General features: G+C 49.1%; 1 protein-coding gene across 2 annotated transcripts in view; it reads right to left on the bottom strand.

The window, feature by feature from the left end:
- Window positions 1–5,776: 5,776 nt before the first annotated feature.
- The window catches only part of Dnmbp (dynamin binding protein), a 93,827-nt gene continuing 82,567 nt past the window's right edge, over window positions 5,777–17,036 (bottom strand). For both annotated transcript variants that reach the window (XM_032892025.1, XM_032892026.1), the window contains 6 exons: window positions 14,981–15,109; window positions 13,365–13,697; window positions 12,745–12,924; window positions 11,078–11,276; window positions 8,854–9,404; window positions 5,777–7,225 (listed from right to left, as the gene is read on the bottom strand). In XM_032892025.1, the coding sequence (XP_032747916.1) occupies window positions 7,040–7,225; window positions 8,854–9,404; window positions 11,078–11,276; window positions 12,745–12,924; window positions 13,365–13,697; window positions 14,981–15,109 (1,578 nt within the window). In that variant the 3' untranslated portion in view covers window positions 5,777–7,039. The remainder of the gene's footprint in view (window positions 7,226–8,853; window positions 9,405–11,077; window positions 11,277–12,744; window positions 12,925–13,364; window positions 13,698–14,980; window positions 15,110–17,036) is intronic.

The raw sequence follows: 17,036 nt of genomic DNA on the forward strand, positions 1-17,036 counted from the left end.
ACCTGTTCCAGAACATTTGGTCCTGGTGTGAGAACTACCTCCAAGGTTCTGTGAAACCAAAGGAAAGTAACAGGCAGATTCAGAATTTCATAGGGTATAGTTCGAGGGGAGTTATAATAGAAGTCTTATCCTGGGGCAGCTAGGCCAAGGCATTCTAACATCTCTGTAAGAAGCAGGGGAAATAGCTTTAAGGGCTCAGTGGAAGAGTGCTTATGGGAGGCAAACTCAGACACAGACACACAGACTCAGACACACACACAACACAGGTACACACAGACACAGCACACACACACACAGACACACAGACACAGACTCAGACACACACACAACACAGGTACACACAGACACAGGCACACACACACAAACAAACACAGACACACAGACTCAGACACACACACCACACAGGCACACACAGACACACATACACAGACACAAGAACACACAGACACACACACACAGACACACTCAGATACACAGTCACATACAGAGACATACACTGACACTCACACAGACATACACACAGCACACACATAAACACATAGACACAGACAGACACACACACACACACACACACACACACACACACACACACACACACACACACACACACACACACACACCAAGTTGGAATGTAAAGCTATACGTACCGCCCTTTTGGGGGTTGTGGCTGGTACTCACAAATAATATTTCTGAATAATTTATTCAGGAAGTAGAGATTGTTCTTAAAATTCACCAACAAGAAAAGAATCCATTGCTTAAGTTAGGCAAACCATCTAGAAGGGTTTGTCCGTGTGTGGTTTGCTGTGTAGTATGCTGGGACACTGCAGACATTAAACCAGCCAGACTGTGAGGTTCACCTGTGGTGAGGTGACTCCAGCCGGCTGTGGTCCTGTCCAGTGGAATCAGCACGCTTGTCTTTCCAACTGGAATGCAACAATGTTGCTCAGCTGCATCCTCTTTGGAGCCAGCCATGCCCTGCTCTCAGCTGCAGTGAGGGCGCTGGCCAAAGTAAGTCATAATTTTAGCAATGGTGGATTAGGCCTGTCGTGCCTAGCTTTTCTGATCCTGTGCTTAAGGGGTGGTTTGAAATGCTTGGGGTCTGACTCCTCTGGGGTGTACCAGAGGCTCTGTTGACACCGTCTGCATGAGTCTTCAGACTCCTCTGGTTGGGTGCAAGGTCTTCGCAGCCTGTCTGTCCCCAGTATTCCCAGATACCACTAACCAGGGTGTTCTTTTTACTTTCTCCCTCCTGTCACCAGGTCACTGCTACACCAGGAAAGCATCCTATCTGGTCTCTCTCCTTAAAGAGTATCTCTTAGGCTGGGTGTTGGTGGCACATGCCTTTCATCCCAGCAGGCAGGTTTCTGTGAATTCAAGGCCAGCCTGGTCTACATAGTGAGTTCCAGGACAGCCAGAGCTGTGTTGTGAGAATCTGCCTCAAAAAAATCAATAAAAGAAAAGAAAAATAAAGGACATCTCATTAACTATTGAGGCGCAGGAACCCAAGTACTTTGCAAAAGCTTCTAGTCAGATGGTGTATATGTTCCTAATCCCAGCACACTGGAGTTGGGGCCGGTGGAAGGATCATTGGGGCTACATCCTGTGAAGGGAAAGAGAGTGTTGATGAGAGGCGCTGCTATTGGCTACAGAGAGAGCTTAAGAACCTGTGCACGGGAACTGTGGGGTACACAGGGCTTCAAATCAAGTGCATATCTTTGGATGTGTTCTTACAGGCAACCACATGAGTCCCAGCCTGGGATGGAAAGTGTAGTCAGTCCTCCTCTGAATCATGTACTTCCTGTTTGTTGCCTGTGTGCACAGACATCTTCTCATGGGCTTCTTGTCATAATCTTGAGAAGGAGACCACAAATCTCCATTGTCTAGACGTAGACTCCTCACATCCATGCCTGCCCTAGTGATACTGAACGTGAGACAAATGAAGAGCTACTTCAGACAGATGGAGAAAGCCTGAGAGTCGGAAAGCAGGCACACGAGTGTGGAAGCTTTCTTCGGTGCCTTCCCTTCTAGTGTGCGAGTGGCTGCAGCCTCTAACTTCTACTTCTCTGGCAGCCAATAAAATTCTAGTGAGCCTTTAATCCCAGCACTTGGGAGGCAGAGGTAGGTGGATCTCTGTGAGTTTGAAGCTAGCCTAGTCGACATAGTGAGTTATAGGTTAGCCAGGGCTATGTAGAATAGATCTGTTTGGGGCTGGAGAGACGGGCCAGCAGTTCTCACAGCCATCCATCTATGAGATCTGATGCTCTCTTCTGGTGTGTCTGAAGATAGCAATAGTGTACTCACATACATAAAATAAGTAAATAAATCTTAAAAAAAAAAAACCCAAAAGGCAAAACAAAACAATAAAACAAACAAAACCCCAAAAATTCTATTAAACATTAATTGCTTAGCTGAGTGTGGTGACACATGGAATATATATCACATGGGAGGATCATGTATTTGGGGCCAGCCTGGGCTACCTGGACTCTGTTTGAAAAGCTCAGTTTGAGAGTCTGGAGAGACGGCTCAGGGGTTAAGAGCACATGCTGCTCTTACAGAGGCTGGAGTCCCATTACCCACACTGAGCAGCTCCCAGCTTCCTGTAACTCCAGCTCCAGGGGATCTGACCCTCTCTTCTGGGTTTGACAGGCACCGCACACAGATGACATACATTCACACAGATGCACATTTAAAAAATTAAATAGCTTTTAAAAATTACTTGGACAGACATTGTGCTGGCTAGTCTTATGTCCACTTGACACAAGCTATGGTCATTCAAGAGGAGGGAACCTCGGATGAGGAAATGCCTTCATAAGGTGGGGCGAGCCTGTAGAGCATTTTCTTAGTGATTGATGTGAGAGGGCCCAGCCTGCTGGTACCTTCCTTGGGCTGGTGGTCCTGGTCCTGTAATAAAAAGGCTGAGCAAGCCACGAGGAGCAAGTCAAGAAGCAGCACCCCTCCATGGACTCTGCATCAGCCCCGGCCTCTAGGCTCTGCTGGGTTTTGGAGTTCTTGCCTTGGTTTCTCTCAATGGTCTATAACTCAGGATATTGTTAGCCAACTAAACCCTTTCCTCCCCAAGTTGTTTTGGGCGCAGTGTTTCATCCCAGCAATGGGAACCCTGACTAAGACAGACGTGTGTCAACCTTTACTGCACACAAATTCCCCGGGGACCTCTTAGGTTAGTGTTTGTTCACACAGCTTCCCGGGGATGGTGGTTTAGCCCTGCTGATCCTGTCGATGTGATCTTACATAATGGAGGCCTAGAAAGCATCCGGTATTGAGACAAGATGTATACTCTTCCTTAACGACACCCTGATTTCTTCAGTTTCCTATTCTTTATAGGGTATTTCTCTTTCTGTTTCTCAATAAGTCTTTAGCCTAAGTCAGTTAGACTCCATATCCCCACGACTGCTTCTCCTGCCTTGGATCCAATAATCTTCATCCGCTTGGAGTCCACTCTCTCCAAACCAGGCGATGCCTTTTAAGGAAGCCAGCATGGCTTTGCTGTCAGTCATCAGCTCCGAACGAAGCCCTTGATGCAGCCCTCCAGCCTCCTCCCAACTGTTTATACTGTGATGTTCTAGCCGACATTTCCCTGCGGCTAGAAGTTGTGTAAGTTTATCATGAACAACAGTTCAACTCATGAACCCACTGCGGAATGACCGACGCACGACTAACTGGATGTAATCATCTTTTAAATATTTTATTGCATTTCACATAATGCATTTGATCATACTCAGCCCACACTCAACTCAGATCCCCCCCAGAGCCCCAGCTTCTTGGCTTTTGGTTTTTTTTTTTTTTTGTTTTTTTTTTTTCTTTTTTTTCGGAGCTGGGGACCGAACCCAGGGCCTTGCGTTTGCTAGGCAAGCGCTCTACCACTGAGCTAAATCCCCAACCCTTGGCTTTTGTTTTAATAACTGTCGACTCCAATTTGTGCTCTCCCTACACTGGTGAGGTTGGGGCCATCCATTGGAGTGTGGTCCAACTTCCTAGAGCCTCTAAGAAAACCGAGACTCTTTTCCCAGAAGTCACGGCTCCTCGATTAACGTGTGTGTGTGTGGGGGGTGGCTCATGAACCCTTTCTCACTAGAATTAGAATGTTGACTGGCTTGGTGTCCTGTCTAGTTTTGCTCCAGCCCTCCCTGACCTCTGACCCTCACAATCTTTCTCTCTCTCTCTCTCTCTCTCTCTCTCTCTCTCTCTCACACACACACACACACACACACACTTCTCTTACGGTCTCTAACTGTAACATCTGTATCATTTGTAGCTGAGCAATGGCTGACACTTCCTCTCTGTGCTCTGGCCTGTTGTGAGTTTCCGTGCTAACCACTATCCACCACACAAAGACGCATGTCTGATAAGGTCTGAGGGCTGCATTAATTTATGGGCAGGGGTAAGAATTTAGAGGCAGTTTGGTGTGCACTGAGCTGAACAGCAGTGCTAGGGTCATTGGTGGCATCTGTGAGCTCCCCAGCCAGAGCCAGATTTCTGGCCCATTTTCATAGCACTGAGCCGTGCAATGCCGGCTGCTGGGAACAGTGATGGTCTTACCCAGATGGGAACATAATTTCCTTTTGGTGAGAACACTTGAAACATTCACAGAGGAAAGATTCAGAACCTGTAGCTGGTCTTTGCTACTTTGTGGGTTCTTTTTCCCACCCTCTTCATCCCTGACACTGGATGAACAATAACAGAGGGGAGAGAGGAATTAGGGAAAATCCCGAGTCTAATTCCTTTCCGTTCTTTGACCACGGCTACTAATAAAACAGAACCGACTTCCCTAAATGACCGACACCCACCCACCTATCTTGGGGGGCAGTCTAACATTTATATACCTTTAAAAAGTTCCCAGAATTCCAAACATCACACCATCACAGAAATGACCTGCAGCTAGCAAAACTAGGCCTCTGCTAGAGCACCAGGCAAATCAAGGTCAGCTGCTTAGGAAGGTCCGAATTCCACGTCTCTACAGCCAGATTAAAACAAAAGCACATTCTAATTTCTTTTGTTGTTGTTGCTGTTAAGAAACCAAAATTCCAAAATTCTCACTACAAGAACCTAAACAAGGAATTGAAATCCTAGAGAGACTTAAGAATTTGGATGAAAAAACTCAGCAAAGACCTAGAAATGCAAGGAAAGCAAGTCCCAGAAATGAAAAACTCTAAATCAATTAAGTGCTGGGATTAAAAGTGCACACCACACGCCCAACGCCTCATACTAAAAAAAAAAATAATAATAATAATCGGTTGGGATTTAGCTCAGTGGTAGAGCACTTGCCTAGCAAGCACAAGGCCCTGGGTTTGGTCCCTAGCTGGGGTGGGGGGGGGGGGGGGGGGGGGGGGGGGGGGTGGGTGTGGGTGGGGGTGGGTGGGGTGGTGGGGTGTCTCATTTCACCACTTATGGGGTTGGGATTTAGCTCAGTGGTAGAGCGCTTGCCTAGGAAGCACAAGGCCCTGGGTTCGGTCCCCAGCTCGAAAAAAAGAACCAAAAAAAAAAAAAAAAATTGACTTAAAGCTGTCAGGATACAAACACGTGTAACCCCACCACCCAGGCGAGGCAAGAGGATCTCATTTGAGAGGTGCGGGCTACACAGATCACCCCCACACCACCCCCCAAAGAGAAAGGAAAAAGCCTCAAACTGGATTAATGACTCAAATCTATGACCAGACATAGATTTATCTGTAGACGTACTGGAAAAAGACAGGTCCTCTTTGACTCAGCAGGGCAAAGATGAGAAAAAAGGCTCAGATTCAAGATGAAGGAAACACACTTACAGTCAATAGAAATGCTTTATTTAAAAAATAGCGACTTAAATATAAACATCTCTAAATATAAACACTTCATAAGAGGCTCCGACCCGTGGTGCAGCCGGGGTGTCCACAGGCTGCCCTGATTCACCAGGATTTTAAGGCCACGTGTGCAGCTGGAAGGCTGCAGTCTAGGACTCATGCTGAGTCAAGTCTCTGGGACCGTTTCTTCACATGAGGGTTTAGCAATCACCTTCCAGCCTTGGGTTCGAGGTCTCATTAGGCACATTAGCATCTGTCTGACTTTGAAATATTGTCCTTGAAGTATGGCAGTTGGTGGTGAGAAAGAAAATTCTTATTTCCAAACTCTAAGGCAAGCTTCTTCGGCCACCGGTCCTACCTACTTCAAAATAAGCCACGTGGCTTGTCTTGAGCACGTGTGGAGGTGACTAGACCGCAGCAGAGTGCTGGGGTGGAAGGGGGTGGGGCAGGCGTCCGGCTTCCACCCAGCAGAATACTGTCAGTGGCTGGCCCGAGTGCCAAGCCCGCTAGACTAGGGAAATCTTGTCAGTCAATAAGTATAGGGAGAAAGGTTAGGAGACACCATCAAGATCAAATAAAATTAAAATGAGTGTCAGGGAAGAGGCAGATGACCATGTTCGACAAGGTAAGAGAACCTTCCAGACACATGGTCCAGACTCACGGGTGGAAGAAAAGTTAGACTGTAAACATTCAACGGGGAAGCAGTGACAGGCTATCGTGTTAAGAACTAGGAGTGAGGGGCAAGTGTCAGAGAAAGAAGGCTGCCGGGCACCGGGGTGTCTCAGACACCTTGACACACCAGGTTTGGTGTGATCCTGACATAACTGTTCCTGTGTATGGAGGCGCGATGGAGAAGCTCTCAGAACCCGCTCCTCCTCACCCCGTGACTACTCAGTTGACCAAGGCGTACGAGGCAGCCAATGCCAGCGTCCTCTGATGCCGTACAGCTTCCGGCATACAATACTGCATTTCTGATTGGGAACGTCTCATTTCCCAAAGCGGACACCAGCACTTGGCCTGCTTCCTGTGGACACTGAGTCACTGGCAAACCTTTGGGGTCCACCCACGTCAAATTCTAGCGAGCATCAAAGTGTACAACTCAATCAGAACAAAGCTTATTGTGCGCTCCGCGTTATGGATAGGCAGTGGGGTGGAGCCCTGCTTGAGAGCAGGTGCCTGGAGCCCACCAGAACCTCTCAGTGGACTGAAAGCGGCAGCGAGGTGGGGACCCGAGGCAACTTGGCTCAGGTGTACTCAGTTTTTCGGATATAGTTGGACGGGACGTAGCCCTTCTTTCCGTTAACTTCAGCCAACCACCACTCTGTATTGCCTGTGACGTCTTTAAACTCAAGGATCCTGAGTCTCTGATTGGCCAACACAGTCAGTTCATTTGGGTTTCGTGCCTTGAAGGTGTAGATGGCAAAATAGACCTGTGTGAGGGAGAGAGGGGGTTAGAAACCTGCGGGCAGTTGCTATGGAGGCAACAGTCTGTGCTGTACAGCTGCTGTGCCCCGTGGGCCTGGAAGAAGAGTTTTCTTTTCTGGTTTTCCGAGACAGGATAGCTCTACGGAGCTCTGGCTGTCTTCAAACCCAGAGATCCGCCTTCCTCAGCCTCCAGGGTGCTGGGATTAAAGGTGTGTGCCACCTACCTACCTACCCAGCTGGAAGCTGAATTTCTAATCTGATTTAACCTAGAGTTTTAACAGCTGTATACCATCGAGTAGTCCACAATGAACAGGGCGGAGGAAAAGAAAACTGAAACCATCTCAGATGGTGGCAAGTGCTGTCATCCCACAGCTCGGGAGGCAGAGGCAGGAGGAATGCCACCACCTGGAGGCCAGCCTGGCATTCACAGGGGACACTGTTTCAAAAACAAAGACCTAGGGGTTGGGGATTTGGCTCAGTGGTAGAGTGCTTGCCTAGGAAGCGCAAGGTCCTGGGTTCGATCCCCAGCTCCGAAAAAAAAAAAAAAAAAAAAAAAAAAAAAAACCAAAAAAAAAAAAAAAAAAAAAAAAAAAAAAACAAAGACCTCTCCAGAACCCCAGAGCTTTTCACGGTTTCAGAATGGCTTAAAGAACGGCAGGGACATTTGGTCCACATGGAAGATGGGTGAGCTGTGCCAATTCTGTATTCCACCTAGAAGTTAACTATTAGGATAGCTCAGCCCACCGGCTTAGCCTGCCCCAAACTCTAGTTCCATTCCCAGAGCAGGAAAGAAAAAACTTAAACCAAACTAATGTAATAATATGCAATTATTCTCAAAGCAACAAAGGTCAACCTGTAGAAGTCATAAATGGGGCACAACATGGAGGTGGGGTTTGCTCGGTGATGGGAGAGGCCATGAGACCCCAGGACCAGCTAGGCTAGAAGTGAGTTCCCTCTGGGGCAGAGCTGGGACATCTGTCCTAAGCTGTCAGCCAGAAAGAAGCCAGCGGCTGCCGTTCTCAGCTGTGGCATGAAAGCCAGACGTGGCCTTTGGCATCTAGACCCTAACAGAGGCAACACGCCACAGACTGTATCTCCTGACACCGATGAGAAAACCCGCTGCTGTGTGAGCCTTGGGGGACCACCGTGGGGACAGAAAGGCAGTCCCTGGCTCCCAGGCGTGAGCAGGCCAGGTGAAACCAGGGAAAACTGAACCAGCACCGCTCTTTTGTTTTTAGATTCTAGGACTAAAAATATAGCTGGGTGGGTAAAAGTCTGCATGGGTGCAGAGTTAAGCAGCAGCAGCCTGCACATCCTGGCAGGCTGAAAGAGTGAAAAACAGGCTTCTTCTTGGTGTCTTTTAAATGCCCAGGGATGAAGAGAAGAGCCCTGGGGATGGCCTGGTAGTGTCTGTGGAAACAGGCGTGCGTGCCTGTGTGTGTGTGTGTGTGTGTGTGCGTGTGTGTGTGTGTGTGTGTTGGAGTGTATGGGAGTTGGGGCGAGCTACTCCCTAGGACAGCATGGTCCTGGGCCATGTAGGGCAGGACCTGGTTTACTGGCCCTGCCTGGTCCTCTCCCACACTCACTCTATGTCTGCCACGCTCTGGAGCCACACAGGGCAGGGTGTGCGTACCTGGTTGCCCTCTGCCTCGCTGCTTCCGAGCCCTCTGTCTCTGTCTCCTGCGGTCTGACAGGCTCTTGAGGTTCCTTTTATGGAGTCACTGCCTTGGTCACTGCGCCCTGGCACAGGGTAACCGAGCACTTCGGAATGCAGGGAGCGTCGCTGGCAGCCCCTCAAGGTTGAAGCAGGTTGGCTGATCTCTCGGGGGCCATCTGCAGGGTTGCCCGGCCTGCGCTGGCAGGAGAAGCCTGGATCTGAAGGGCATGGGGAAGGTCCAGTTTCTGGGTTCCCCGTGTTCGAGGACACACCAAGAGTTTCGGGGACACATTCCCTCAGTGGAGACGTGTCCTGAGGCTGCTTCTGGGGAAGCCCTGAGGTGAAGGACACAGTCATGCTGTTGGAGTTGAAGGTCAAGGCACTGCTGCTGTTCTGGCGATGGAAGCTGGGGGAGGAGCCGCTGTGCTCGGACTCTGTGGAAGAATGGCTGACCACAGAGGAATCCGAATGGCTGCAGCGAGGGTTGTAAGGCTTCAGGAAGGAGCTGTAGACAAAGCCTTTGGTGACTGCAGAAGGAAAGAAAACAGCTAGAGCATGGAGCAAGAGGGGCTGGGCAGGGGAGGGGGGTATATCAAAGAATTTACAACGTGCCATTTAAAAGCTAGGTCAATGGGCTTAAAAGCAGTGGCTGGGCAGTTAAGAGCACAGGCTGCTCTTCCAGCGACCTGGGTTCAATTCCCAGCACCTACATGGCAGTCACAACCATCTATAACTCCAGTTCCAGGAGGTCAAACACCACCTTCTGGGTTCCACAGGCACACCAGGCATATGTGGGGCACGGACACACATGCAGCCAAGTCACCACAGTCAAACAGAAAGCTAGGTCAAGAGTGATCCACGGTTTGCAACATCCAACTCCGGAAGACGCCCATACCCGTGGCTCCTACGTTCTAGGCCATTCTTACAGCTGCACCGCCCTAAGTAATAAGGTGTCTGTGCACAACTGACAGGACAGTGACAAGACAGCAAGCCAAAACTCAGGTAGCTCATACTTGTAACCTCCACGCTCAGGAGACTGAGACAGAGGGATTACTGCAAGTTCAAGGCCAGCCTTGCTGAATTTGGCAGTGGCACAGCAGACAATGTGACAGGATCTCCAGGGCATCACTAAACTGAGAGAAGACTTGGGTGAGCTTAAGTTCAAAAACACCGCATCTGGCCAAGATGGATTTCAAGGGCCGAGCTCCTCAGAAAGGCCACCTGCACTCCTCTCCTCCACACATCAGAGCCATCGTAGGGTCAGGGGATGCTGGGACAAGAACACAGCCGTGCCCAGCACGCGGTGGTGACAGATGGCTCTCAGCACACAAGTGTCTCTGGTCTTAAGAGAACGCAGGACCCTGGTCGTGTGACTCCTGAAGTGGGGAGCGCCCCCCTCACGGTTCCCTTTTAATTAAATGCCAGGATTATTTAAGTCTCATCAAACTTTGCCTTTGTTTCCATCCCAGGATTCTGCTCACGAGGGAATTACAGATTTCTAGAGCCAAGGGACTCTCCTGGGTCCCTCCATTAGAGGCTGCCTGGCTTTTTATATGGATTCTGGGTCTCTGAATTCTAACCTCAGACTGGTACAGCATTATCAACTGAGTCACCTCATAAAGACGCTTTTAAAGGAACCCCAAAATGCTAAAATTGGCCTAAGCCCCAAAAATACTTGGGCCATGGTCTTTGGAACCCATAGTTTTTTATTTGAGGAATGTCAAATGCTTATCTATTTTATAATGTAAGTTATGATCATAAACTCTTTCCTTTACTCAGTTCAGGCCTTAACAAGAGGGTTCTGAAAAAGCCCTGTTTTTCTCAACTTGCTGCATTTAGAACTGTGGGAAAAAGGACTACACTAACGCCCATAATCCTCCTCCAAAAAGGAGAAGGCTGTGACTTGGTTCATTTCGGTCACTCAGCCATGAACGGCGCTGCGGGGAAAGCTGACAAAACCACACAGGCTACAGAATCAGGGGGCAAAGAACAAACACAGTGACTGACACCTTCAGGGTAGATAAATACCACAACGGTCTCTGAAAGCTGTCAGAACAAAAGCAATCCAAAGCAGGCAGCTTCACTCAACCCGGGCTCCACACTCGAGAAATCAGGACGATTCTACAGCTACTTCCCCCTAACCCAGGGCTCGCGCGTCTTTCTCCTCAGAGCCTGACTGCCCAGTGCCTGGGGTGCTCACCTCCGTTGTCCACAAGCCAGCGGTTCTGGCTGCCCATGGGGTCTTTCTTTTTGATCACGCCCACCAGGTCACCTTCCAAAAGGGAGACATCCAAGTCCTGAGCTGCGTTGAAGTTGCGTTGGACATAGAAGAGCTTTCCCGGTGGGTACCTCGCCAGCAGGGAGCTCCGCAGTTCTTCTGACTGCAGCATGTAGCTTGGCTGAAAGGCAGAACGGGACAATAAGAAACCACCAGCCAGCACCCTGGCAGCCACGTTTAATCTCAGCTTGCCATGGCAGGAGCGAGGCACCAACCCTGAGCCACCCGACCACCTACAAAAGACACTTTTATAATCAAGTCAGGCTGTGTTAGGTAAAAGACACAGTGCAATGGTTTAATGTCTTGGAAGCTAGGAGGCAAGCTAACACCCTTACTTTATGCAAAAACAACAACAGTGACAACAAAATGATTAAAATGCTACTAAACAGCCAAAGTTCTGAGGCTGGGGAGGTACAGTAGCCCAGAGGCAGAGCATCTTTTTAGCATGTATAGGGCCTTGGCTTCAATTGCTAGTACCAAAATAAAAGCAAACAATCGTAAATAAGATTATTTATTACGTTACAGTGATCTGCCTGCATGTACACCTGCAGGCCAGAAGAGGGCACCATATCACATTACAAATGATTAGGAGCCACCGTGTGGTAGCTGGGAATTGAACTCAGCATCTCTGGAAGAGCAGTCAGTGCTCTTTACCTCTGAGCCATCTCTCCAGACTCTAAAATAAAATTTAGAATGAAAACAAAAAATTCCAAATACCAAGTCTATCACTAGGTCTTCTATTATTGTTAGATAAACCTAAGTAGTGAGGATTAAATTAAAGGTAGGAGCTGGAGAGATGGTTCAGGGGTCAAGGGTACTCACTGCCCTTACAGAGGACGGGAGCACCCATGTCAGACAGGTCACGACCATGACTGGAGCCCCAGAGAACCCAACGTCCTCTTTTGGATTCCACAGGTACCTACACACATAATCTAAAATAAAAATCTTAAAAGTGAAAAACTAGAGAAAATAGTAAATCCAATTGTCCCTTGTAAAGTAAACAAATGCTCATGGGGTTTTATAGAGCAAACGCCTAAGAAGGAGGGTGATCAATTGGTCCTTCTGCATAGGAGCCCACACGATCTGCTGCATCTTACCCCCAGTTATAAAATGTGAAAGACCTGTGTTAAAAAAAAAAACCGAAAGCCACAATGCTACTCCAGGCAAAGGAGTCATTCATGTTTGGCTGTGTTAGCTGGCTCTCCTAACACGAGATCAAAAACCAGGCCCAATGCATTTCCCGTAATTTACTCCTTGGTGTACCAATGCTTTACTAAGATCCAAGAATGAGTTGGGAGGCAGCTTGAAATGCACACCAGAAACACCGGAACTCCAGGTGGACCCGGCAACCCCATCAGTGATGCCTGGGAAACAGCCCGAGACGGAACAGGCCCGACCACTAACCTCAGGTTCTCCCTTTGTTATGAAAAGTCAAAACTCCCACCCACTACACTGTTGACGTGCAGGAGCAAGCAGGCCGCTCAGTATTAGATACGTCTACTGGAGTGGAGGCGAGGACTGAGGCGGCATGTGAGAGGCCCGGTGTGCAGGTCAGTCAGTCCTGGGAGCCACGCTAGGGGCCTACTCACCATGCTCAGGGGGGCCTTCCGTGATGACTGGCGGTCTGTGGTTTTCCTCTCAAAGGGCTTCCTGGGAGCTGGGAGGGCCTCGGGGAAGAAAGTGAAGACCTGGAGCTGCTGGAGGACCCGGCTGTGCTCCTCGTGGAAGATGGCGATCAGGTTGCCTTCTCGGTCGCTGGCTTTCAGTAGCTGCAGGCCGTGGGAGTGAAGACCAGAAAGGAGACAGACAGCACAGATGAAGGACCCCTGGCCAAAGTCTTCAGAGCAGTGGTTCTCAGCCTTCCTGATGCTGCGACCCTTTCATGTTGTGGTGGCCCCAACCGTAAGATTCTTTTCACTGCTATCTCATAACTGTCATGAATCATAATGTAAATATCTGTTTCCTGATGGTCTTAGGCGACCATGCTGTGGTCAGCAGTAGTTGGCTGAATTATTACTAAAATGACAGCTTAGGCAAGAGACAAGGCACGGCCACTGCTTTTGAGCCATCCCTTAAGATGGAGAGAGATGATTGATGGGCTCCGTGGCACCGTGAATGGACCAACAGGCAGGACCTAATGACCCTACCATGAACTCCAGAAAGTACCAATCGTTTTCAGAGCTGACACAGCCCCGCAGGAAGGACTCACCGACAGCAGGGGCTGCAGCTGCTCCAGGGCCTTCTGCACGAAGTCACAGTGGGCTTCGGCGTAGCCGTGGATGCAGTTGGTGAAGAGGCTCTGGGCGTACTGCTGGAACTTGGGCAGCTCGTCCAGCAGCTGGGAGTTCAGGGCCTCGTAGTTGTTTCGGGCTGACTGGAGATCCTCCAGAGTCTTCTTGTCCTTAAGCTTCTCCGCTCGCTCAGTGCAGTTGTAGAAGTCCAGGAGCTTGTCGAAACGCTTCTGCACCAGCTTGTAGGGCCCCGTGAACATGTTCAACAGCTGGTTTAAGGGATTGATGACAAGCCGCTCGGTCCTCTCTTTCTGTGGGGACAAGAGAGGCCAAGGTGACCCTGTGCAGACCCAAAGCCACACCCTACCAGGATTCACCTGGCAAGTCTCACGTTTGGGCCTTTGCCAGTGAGGCTTCTTTCTTTTTGGCGTTGTTGCTGAATGGTAAAGAACACATCAGTACAATGAGTGATTAGTCTGTGGTTACCCTGCCACATACCCTTGTCTCCTTGTCTAGGAGCTCAGTGTGAGTGCTCAAGTCTGGGACTGCATCCTCTCCCTCACTGTGTAGGTCAGTGGTTCTCAACCTGTGGCTAGTGATCCATTTGGGGGTCAGATGACCCTTTGACAGGGGTCGCACATCAGATATTTACATTATGACTCATAACAGTAGCAAAGTTACAGCTATGAAGTAGTAAGGGAACGTTATGGCTGGGTCAGCACAGCACTCGGAGTGTATCAAAGGGTCAGAGCATTAGGAACCACTAATCGGTGATCACTGCGTGGTAAGGCCCACTTTTGCTTTTCAAAAGGTAGTTTTCTTTTATTCCTTCTAGAAAGACAGACATAGACACAGACGGCACGCCACTATGCACCTGAAAACAAACAGGTACGCAATATCGCATTGTCTGATGCATGCAGGAGCATGCGTGTAGAGGACAGGGTTGGTGCTGTGCTTCAAGGGCCCTTGCTGTCCTGAAATGCACTAAGTAAGCTTGGATGGCTGGCCAAACAAGCCACCTGCCCCTACCTCCCCAGTGCCGAGAACAAGGGTGCACCACTGCACCAGCTACTGTTTAACAAGAGTACAGGGCGTAGATCTTAGGTTCTCAGACCAGGCGGTGGTGGTGCACCCCTTTAATCCCAGCACTCGGGAGGCAGAGGCAAAAAGATCTCTGTCAGGTAAAGACCAGCCTGGTGAGCTCCAGGATAGTCAGGGCTCTATAGCGAGACCCTGTCTGAACAACAAAAACAACAAAAACAGAAAACAGAACAAGAAAGAAAAAAGAACTGAGGTCCTCAAGCCCTTTTTCAGCTCTAGCAGCATATTATTAAAAGGATTCCCCTTGAAGCGGTGAAAGTTTCCCCCTGTGGACATTCCTGTTTTAGGCTTACTCCCTGCAAAGAGCTCTAACAAACGCTTAAGCCCACACAATGACGTGGCCCCACCGATCTTTGGAAGTTCCTAAGCAATGTGGCCTTTAGCTCTGATGCCTCCTGCCTCTGCCTCTGTGGAAGGGACTTCTGTGCGAGGTGTCCTGTGAGAGGACCCTGGGAAGGGAGCCACGCCTTGAAAGGAGGCCAAAGTCACTTACAAACCGTGTGAAGAGCTGGTCGCTGATGTATCGATGCACCTTCTCGAACTGCTCCAGGTCATGATGTCCCCTCTCCATGCACAGATCCCATATGCTCATGGCTGCCACCACCTTCACACAAGCAGATTCCTGGAGCCACGAGAAAGACATGAGTGAAACACAGGGAGCTTCCTGGTCTTCACCAGTCGCCCTGCATGGCCTGTGGAACTTCCTGGTCTTCGCCAGTCGCTCTGCACAGCCTGTGGAACTTCCTGGTCTTCGCCAGTCGCCATGCACAGCCTATGGAACATCCTGGTCTTCGCCAGTCGCCCTGCACAGCCTATGGAACTTCCTGGTCTTCTTCGGCCTGTGGAACTTCCTGGTCGCCCTGCACGGCCTGTGGAACTTCCTGGTCTTCGCCAGTTGCCCTGCACAGCCTATGGAACTTCCTGGTCTTCGCCAGTCGCCATGCACAGCCTATGGAACATCCTGGTCTTCACCAGTCGCCCTGCACAGCCTGTGCTGATGATCTCACCAAGCAAATTCCCCCGTCTCGTGTAGGAATTTCACTCAGAAACAAGCCTGCCTTTATAAATGATGTATGGGGCATAGAGAAAGGAACTGTAGAACTATAGAAAAACTGGCGAATTTATCAGGGTATTTTTTTTTAATATCCTGAATGGTGGTGGTGGTGGTGCACACCTTTAATCCCAGGAACTGGGAGGCAGAAGCAGGCAGATCTCGAAGTTACAGAACAGCCTGGTCTACAGAGTTAGTAAGTTTCAGGACAGCCAGGACTACACAAAGAAACCCTGTCTTGGAAACAAACAAACGGGGCTGGGGATTTAGCTCAGCGGTAGAGCGCTTACCTAGGAAGCGAAAGGCCCTGGGTTCGGTCCCCAGCTCCCAAAAAAAAAAAAAGAACCAAAAAAAAAAAAAAAAAAGAAAACAAACAAAAAAAACAAGGAAAAGGAAAATTATATGTGTATGTGCTTGTGGACACTTGTAGAGGCCAGAAGGGACACATGTCCCCTGGAGCAGGAGTTACGGATTGTGAGCTGCCTGTCCAACGTGGTTGGGAACCAAACTTAAATTCTTTGGAAGAGCATGAACCCGAAAGTTTTCCTCTTTTAAATATGGGAGGCATCCCGAATTTGTGTGTCATCCGAGAGCAGGAGCCATGTTAATCTCTTCTGTCCTGTCCAGATTTTAAGTACCAAACTGTCAAACCAAGCACCCAACAGTTTCTTAATTCACCGTAAGTGAACCAACTGAGGACCAACGGTCCCTGGACAGCAATCAGCTCCCTTCCTCGGACAACTGTTTCACCCTCCCTCCTGACAAACCTTCCTGCTTCCTGCACTGACTCTGGCTCCCCTGGTGGCTTCCCACCACTACAACGAGTATCTTCCGGCAGATGATGTGACACACTAAGCCATGTCCTTGTCCCCTCATCCACACCCACTGAGAGTGAGCTCCAAGAACGCAGAAAGTCGTGTTTGCTAGCTCAATTGTTGTTGGAGAAGAAACTGAACGGGAGAGGCCCCTGACTCTCTGTGTCTGTTTTTGAGTCTTGAGCTAGGGTTTGGGTTTTTTGTTTGTTTGTTTGTTTGTTTTTTTGTCTACTTGGCACGCCATCTGACATTTTAAAGTTTAGGGAATGCCTACTGTTTTGTTATTAATGGAAATGAAACCCAAATGCCTAAAATCTCCATGAGTCTATTCTAAGAGTCAACAAAAATTCCCATAGCAAAACCCATCTATGTCTCACACATTTATAGTTCCTAGTGTTTTTAGGTAACAGCGCACAGAAGACTTGCACTGAAGTCGAGATAGAGAAATGGGTACCTCGGTCAATGACAATGTCAGATTTAAGACTCCAGGCATAAAACATGCAGGAAATCTGGGACAGGAGAGAAAGACCAAATACAAGAATAAATACCAGTCAGAAGGGCCTGGACAGGTGTCCTACAAATTCTGAGAGATCCCACAGATCCCAGAGTACTGAATGCAGCAACCGTTCAACCACAATGGATGCAGAAACACTTTCCAAGATAAAACCAAACACAAGCAGTAA

This window comes from Rattus rattus, chromosome 2, assembly GCF_011064425.1.
Source record: "Rattus rattus isolate New Zealand chromosome 2, Rrattus_CSIRO_v1, whole genome shotgun sequence".
NCBI lineage: Eukaryota > Metazoa > Chordata > Mammalia > Rodentia > Muridae > Rattus > Rattus rattus.